The sequence below is a fragment of the Coregonus lavaretus genome (assembly GCF_964263955.1).
Source record: "Coregonus lavaretus genome assembly, chromosome: 9".
In the NCBI taxonomy this organism is placed as follows: Eukaryota; Metazoa; Chordata; class Actinopteri; order Salmoniformes; family Salmonidae; genus Coregonus; species Coregonus lavaretus.
In genome coordinates, this window is record NC_139996.1 from 34,077,159 (window position 1) to 34,084,830 (window position 7,672).

Here is a 7,672-nt window from a genome sequence, read left to right on the forward strand (position 1 = left end):
GAGTTGCACTTGCTTAAAAATCCTTCTTTAACCTCTTCTCCCCTTCACCTACACTGATTGAAGTGGATTTAACAAGTGACATCAATAAGGGATCATAGCTTTCACCTGGCTACACCTGGTCAGTCTATGCCATAGAAAGAGCAGATGTTTGTTAATGTTTTGTACACTCAGTGTAAATATACCTTATACACTCAAAAATAAAGGTTTAGATTTGTTCTTAAAGGGATACAAATGCTTGTCACTGTAGTGGTACCATGTAAGGTACTTCCTTTGTACCTTTAGTTATAGGTACATAATTGTACCCTTGCAGTTCGTACCTTAAAAGAGCCGATATTGTACCTTAGGGGACAAGATGGTATGCTTTTGTACCTGTACTTTTGGAAAAGGTACACATTTGCCCTTTTAGGGGACCACCACAGTGACAAAGCAGTTTGTTCCTTTAAAGAGGGAAAAATGATCCTCTAAAAAGGTTTTGGGGTGTTGTTTTAACACTGTAGGGTGTAAAGCCTTATTTACATATTTCCCAGGGTACCTTTCAAGTGAATTTCAGAGTTACCAGTACCACCCATGACTGTGTTTGCTAGTGACAGAGACATGGTTGTTGCATTCAATGGCTTTCAGTCCTGTAGCCTTCAAGTGAGTGCCTAAGTGAATATTTTATAATTGAAATTAAATTCTTGATGACAATATATCTTAAGGCCATCCTTTGACAGCCTAGTTTAACCCCGAACACAGTGGTCTGAAACTCATGGTTAGCAGGCCACATCGAGCAAGTCACATTATGATGGCTTGCAAAGTGATATGAAATTACTATTGGAATCCAGATTTAGGTAGTCATACATTTTCTATACCTAGGCAGAGTTCAGATATCCCAAAATGTGAACTTTTAAATCACCCGCAGCCTGCATTTTGAATGACTGCCCAGGTATAGAAAATGTATGACTACCAAATCATCTAAACAGGAACAACCATGTCAATAACAGGTGCAATTCATCCAACCACTAAGAGATTGGATTAGTTTAGAAAAACGTATGTTATTTACCTTTGTGTAGCTTAAGATCAATCAATCAATGTGCATGCAAAGAACACATTGAAAAAATAAATTTAAAAAATGTACCTGCAATAGAGCATGTTGGGAAATATGACAAAGATGGTCAAGGTTTTTGAGAGTGTGTGAAGATTGTACAGTGCATTCGGAAAGTATTCTGACCCCTTCCCTTTTTCCACATTTTGTTACATTACAGCCTTATTCTAAAATGGATAAAATAAATAAAAATCCTCATCAATCAACACACAATACCCCATAATGGCCCTGTATAGCTCAGTTGGTAGAGCATGGCGCTTGCAACGCCACGGTTGTGGGTTCGATTCCCACGGGGGGCCAGTATGAAAATAAAAATAAAAATGCACTCACTAACTGTAAGTCGCTCTGGGTAAGAGCGTCTGCTAAATGACTAAAATGTAAAATGTAAATATTGACAAAGTGAAAACAGGTTTTTAGAAAGGTTTACAAATGTATTCAAAATAAAAAACAGAAATACCTTATTTACATACATAACTGGTCAATAGTTTTAGAACAGCTATTCATTCAAAGGTTTGTCTTTATTTTTACTATTTTCTACATTGTAGAATAATAGTGAAGACATCAAAACTATTTAATAACACATATGGAATCATGTAGTAACCAAAAAAGTGCTAAACAAATCAAAATATATTTTATATTTGAGATTCTTCAAATAGCCACCCTTTGCCTTTGCACACTCTTGGCATTCTCTCAACCAGCTTCACCTGGAATGCTTTTCCAACAGTCTTGAAGGAGTTCCCACATATGCTGAGCACTTGTTGGGATGGCGTATCGCTGCAGAATGCTGTGGTAGCCATGCTGGTTAAGTGTGCCTTGAATTCTAAATAAATCACAGACAGTGTCACCAGCAAAGCACCCCCACCCCATAACACCTCCTCCTCCATGCTTTACGGTTGGAAATATACATGCGGAGATCATCCGTTCACCCACATCGCGTCTCACAAAGACACAGTGGTTGGAACCAAAAATCTCAAATTTGGACTCCAGACCAAAGGACACATTTCCACCAGTCTAATGTCCATTGCTTGTGTTTCTTGTCCCAAGCAAGTCTCTTCTTATTATTGGTGTCCTTTAGTAGTGGATTTTTTGCAGCAATTTGACCATGAAGGCCTGATTCACACAGTCTCCTCTGAACAGTTGATGTTGAGATGTGTCTGTTACTTGAACTCAGTGAAGCATTTATTTGGGCTGCAATTTCTGAGGCTGGTAACTCTAATGAACTTATCCTCTGCAGCAGAGGTAACTCTGGGTTTTCCATTCCTGTGGTGGTCCTCATGAGAGCCAGTTTCATCATAGCGCTTGATGGTTTTTGCGACTGCACTTGAAGAAACGTTCAAAGTTCTTGAAATTTTCCGTATTGACTGATCTTCATGTCTTAAAGTAATGATGGACTGTCGTTTCTCTTTGCTTATTTCAGCTGTTCTTGCCATAATATGGACTTGGTCTTTTACCAAATAGGGCTATCTTCTGTATACCCCCCCTTCCTTGTCACAACACATTTACGACTTACAAATTGGTGCATTCAATTTATGATAGCCAGTGGGGGGATTACTTTATACTATTCCAGGTATTCCTTAAAGAGGTAGGGTTTCAAGTGTCTCCGGAAGGTGGTCAGTGACTCCGCTGTCCTGGCGTCGTGGGGGAGCTTGTTCCACCATTGGGGTGCCAGAGCAGCGAATAGCTTTGACTGGGCTGAGCGGGAACTGTGCTTCCGTAGAGGTAGGGGAGCTAGCAGGCGGTGGATGAACCTAGTGCCCTCGTTTGGGTGTAGGGTCTGATCAGAGCCTGAAGGTAAGGAGGTGCCGTTCCCCTCACAGCTCCGTAGGCAAGCACCAACTCGTAGATGCGAGCCTCAACTGGAAGCCAGTGGAGTGTGCGGAGGAGCGGGGTGACATGAGAGAACTTGGGATGGTCGAACACCAGACGGGCTGCAGCGTTCTGGATAAGTTGTAGGGGTTTAACACAACTGATTGGCTCAAACGCATTAAGAAGGAAAGAAATTCCACAAATGAACTTTTAAGAAGGAACACCTGTTAATTGAAATGCATTCCAGGTGACTGCCTCATGAAGCTGGTTGAGAGAATGCCAAGAGTGTGCAAAGGGTGGCTATTTGAAGAATCTCAAATATAAAATATATATTTGTTTAACACTTTTTTGGTTACTACATGATTCCATATGTGTTATTTCATAGTTTTGATGTCTTCACTATTATTCTACAACGTAGAAAATAGTAAAAATAAAGAAAAACCCTTGAATGAGCAGGTGATCTAAACCTTTTGACCGGTAGTGTAAGTATTCAGACCCTCAAAATTGAGCTCAGGTGCATCCTGTTTCCATTGACCATCCTTGAGATGTTTTTACAACTTGATTGGAGTCCACCTGTGGTAAATTCAATTGACCTCAGACTGGGGCGAAGGTTCACCTTCCAACAGGACAACGACCCTAAGCACACAGCCAAGAAAACGCAGGAGTGGCTTCTGGGCAAGTCTCTGAATGTCCTTGAGTGGCCCAGCCAGAGCCCAGACTTGAACCCGATCGAACATCTCTGGAGAGACCTGAAAATAGCTGTGCAGCGACGCTCCCCATCCAACCTGACAGAGCTTGAGAGGATCTGCAGAGAAGAATGGGAGAAACTCCCCAAATGTAGGTGTGCCAAGCTTGTAGCGTCATACCCAATAAGACTCAAGGCTGTAATAGCTGCCAAAGGTGAGTAAAGGGTTTGAATACTTATGTAATGTGATATTTCTGTTTTTCTTTTTTATACATTTGAAAAAAAATCTAAAAACCTGTTTTTGCTTTGTCATTATGGGGTATTGTGTGTAGATTGATGAGGGGAAAAAACAACTTAATACATTTTAGAATAAGGCTGTAACATAACAAAATGTGGAAAAAGTGAAGGGGTCTGAATACTTTACAAATGCACTGTACCTTTATATTCAAAATATTGGGTACTAAAGTGAACCATTATACTAGATTATCCACACATGTACTCTAACCTTTTTTCTGAGAGTGTAAGGGGCCTGCACTCTGCTCAAAGACTAGCCAATTCCATGAGAGATATGTTCCTAAAACAATATATTCTAACCAACTCAAAAGTGCAGACTCTTGACAGGAGATGCATTAATCCTAATCTATGCACTCCTTCACCTTTCCCTACCTAATTAGCTCCTCTTCGCTCTAATCTCGTTTACTTTACACCACTTACTGGCTTGGCACTGGCTGGTCTTCCTCTGTTTACAATCTCACCTAATTATCTAGTGGGATATATATAAAGCCAGCAACTCAAGGACGTGACACTAAATAGGCTAAACCTCTGAACTCACACAAACCCACCCCTCCTCTACGTTAGTGTTAGAAATAACAACCTTTTTTGGCCAAGTAATCACATAGGCTTGCTTTCCTGACAGTAATTCAAACAGAACTTCCAAAAACTTTTACAGCTCTGTCTGACTTGTTAATTTCAATTTTCAGACATTACTCAATGTCCTCTTTAACAGACTCACCCAGTGCTTTCCTTCTTTTAATATCATTGTCAGAGCTGCTCTCATTCTTTCCATGGAGACCATGAGAACGAAAGAAGATGGTTAAAATGGAGTAGAAATAGATGGTGTTCAACTGGATCACTTACCACCCACCAATAGTAGACGTCTGAAGGCAACTGGATGTTATCCCGTGTCCACACGGGGGAGATGTCCGCGTCGTAGTTCTCATCGAACCAGTCCGACACCCCAGGGTCCCCCACACAGCGGGGGCAGGCACATGTCTTCTCCTGCTGGATGCCCTCTAGAGGGCCTAGCTGGTGGGCACCAGCGTAGTTGGGCACTAGTTTGACTCGGCGGGACTCCTCCCATCCAGGTGGGTCCAGGTAGGGCAGGCTGACGCCCCCCCTCAGGGAGATGGAGAAGAAGACGGAGGTGAGAAAGACCAGGCCCAGGGAGCCCAGCAGAACCCACACCCTCAGTGAGCACCGCATGCCCCCTCCTCCACTGCCGCTAGCCCCCGGCCGACCCCCCCACTCCACGTTGGCCCCGCCTGTCAACCAGGGCCTCAGCTTCCCTGACCTCTGGCCCCTCGCCCCTACAGGTCCGCCCCACACCCAGCCCCAACCCCAGCGCCCCTCCCGGTGCTGGGTGACGGACGGCACCCGGCCCCCCCAATGCCATGCACCACTCCCTGCCACTGTCCCCACCCTACTGGCCTCAGCTCCACTCAGTGTTCAGGCTGGCTCACGCTGGCTCAGAGAGAACACTCTTCCAGCCTGTCAAACAGAGAGAGGGAGAGCCGCCGCACCACAGTGCGTCTCTCAGTGTCTCACACTAAACAGTTTCTCTCAGAGTTGTGTGTTGCTCCCCTCACTCTCTGTCTCTTCACACGTGGCTGCCGCTCTTCACACCTTCCACCCAGTCCCGGCTCTCCACACACAGCACTGCTCAAGTCCTGGATGGGAGCTCCAGCAGTGTCTGCACATAGAAAACTGACGAACTCTTGCACAAATTGTACACGGTTAGAGTCTGAGAATCTGTCAGAGCCTATCACGCTGTGTTAACCTTGGTTAGCAGTCGTCTCCATCTACAGTGATATCCATGGTAAAAGTCAGGTACTGAGTAATTAGTGTCATCTCAGTCGTCCATGTGATTAGACCGCCCCTTGCGTTTGGAGTCCTCTGTGAAGTGCTGAAGCAGTCTTCTGAGTGATTTGCTCTAGCAAGCTAGATGGGAGAAAGAGGGTGAAAGAAGGTGGAGACTGCTGGCAGGCTGGTATGAAAGAAGCTCCATCGAGTCTCTAGTCATCCTGAACAAATAACACGTCTCCCCACCTCCCTTTCTCTTGCTCTCTCTTCTCCTTCCTTTTCACTTCTATGCCCCTGTCTCGCTCAAGCTTTTTTTCTGTCAGTAGAACCACTTCAGAGATTCTGAGACTAGCAGAGCTACTCAGGACCTTGTGTTCTTCTCCCCTGAAACATAGGGCCTGGTGCCCTGTAGTCTTGTTCTTATTTAGGTTGTGAGTGGTGTGTGTCCCTGTGTTGGCAGACTGAGCATCTACCAGCCCTCCTAATGCTCTGGGTCCAGGTTCTGTCTGTCTAAATTCCAGTGGTTTTCAGCCAGATTAGAAACAGAATATAGTAAAACCCCCAAAGTAATCAAAGCATTCTGACCATAATGACAAAGGGGATTGCCCCAGAGTCTTAAGAAAAGTAGATATGACAACCTTAAAACGGCTTACCAATGAATGATCTCCAAGGAACCGTGAGGCAATGAGTGACTGGATTGAAAAAAAGTCCCATCACTCCATCTGGTGCTGATCGTCAAACAGGACAGGAGGGAAGGGATGGGGGAGCTCAGTAGCTGTCAAACAGTGGAGATTCTTTGTGTATATGTGTATGTGTGTGTGAGGATGGGCCACTGCCTGTCAGTAGCAGGAGCTGTAGGGTTTAATTGAATTCTGCGGTGTGGTGTTGGTGGAAGTACAGATTTTGTCAGGATAATGTGCCCTGACCTGCTGTTCTCTCTAATCTCCTAATCTGTAATCTCAATGCTGCGTTGCTTGCCCACCACAGTGCCCGCTCTCTGCCAGCCAGATGCCAACCTTCTGCCCAGTGGCCCTCCAGTGCCCTTCAGAGTGGTTTAGTCCCGCTGTTAGCCAGTTCTTGGCTGTAAGTGTGTGTCCACCTCTCGATCCCTGACACAAAGACAGCCTCACAGGGGAACAGAGGAGCAGATAGACAGCATGGGCCCTGTAGCTCCTACAGCTCCTACAGCTCCTGGTTCCCAGATCCCTGTCCCCCTGAGACACCAACACACTGCTCTTCAGGAAGCAGTCGACACCTGGAGAGAGGAGATAAAAGCAGTGAGGGTGTGAATCAATAGTGCATTCATAACACACAGGCAGTGGTGATTCCCAGGAATAGAGATACTGACATTTACCTTGGTATTTTACTTTATGACAATTTTTGATTTTAAAGCTTTTGTGTCGTTCAAGATATTGTGTCGGCTGTGAAGAAAGCCTCCTTGTTGTCTTAGCCCCTCTCGGCCTTTACTCTTTCCCTTGGTCTTTATATATACACACACAAAACACAAACCTACTGAAAAATATGATTTATCATGCCTACCCTACCAGACACAGAATGGCACACAATAATTATGTTTATCAGATGTTACATTTGTGATTTGGTGCTTGTCAAGTCTGTTCAGCTACCATATTCCCAAACAAAAACTATCCAAAACAAAACAAAGCCCAATTCATTAGGAGCTTATCTAATTGAACAGAATTAGAGTTTGTTCTCACAGTATAGCAGATTCTCCATCTCCCATATTCCCCTGCTCCAGCCTAAAACCACTTTCCATCTCTACCTGTTCATGCTCTTTGACTTCCTCTTTCCTCCCAAAGACCTCATCTCCCTCTCCCTCTCAGGCCTGTCTCTGAGGACAGAACAGAGGATGTGCTTCTATCTTTAGGCCTCTCTGGGGACCAGAACTTATAGATGAAAAGAGAGAGTCTCTGCAGTAGGGCTAAGGCACTCTGCTGACAAAGACCAGAGATGACATGTAGAAAGAAAGGGACAATCACCAAATAATGTTACACAGTGAC

At 44.5% G+C, this 7,672-nt stretch overlaps 1 protein-coding gene across 1 annotated transcript in view; it reads right to left on the reverse strand.

The window, feature by feature from the left end:
• The window catches only part of st3gal2 (ST3 beta-galactoside alpha-2,3-sialyltransferase 2), a gene marked incomplete at its 3' end in the record, with an annotated part of 9,422 nt that extends 4,359 nt beyond the window's left edge, over positions 1-5,063 (reverse strand). Inside the window, exon 1 of the mRNA XM_084168514.1 lies at positions 4,713-5,063. Within this exon, the coding sequence (XP_084024640.1) occupies positions 4,713-5,057 (345 nt within the window). The 5' untranslated portion in view covers positions 5,058-5,063. The remainder of the gene's footprint in view (positions 1-4,712) is intronic.
• Positions 5,064-7,672: the final 2,609 nt, after the last annotated feature.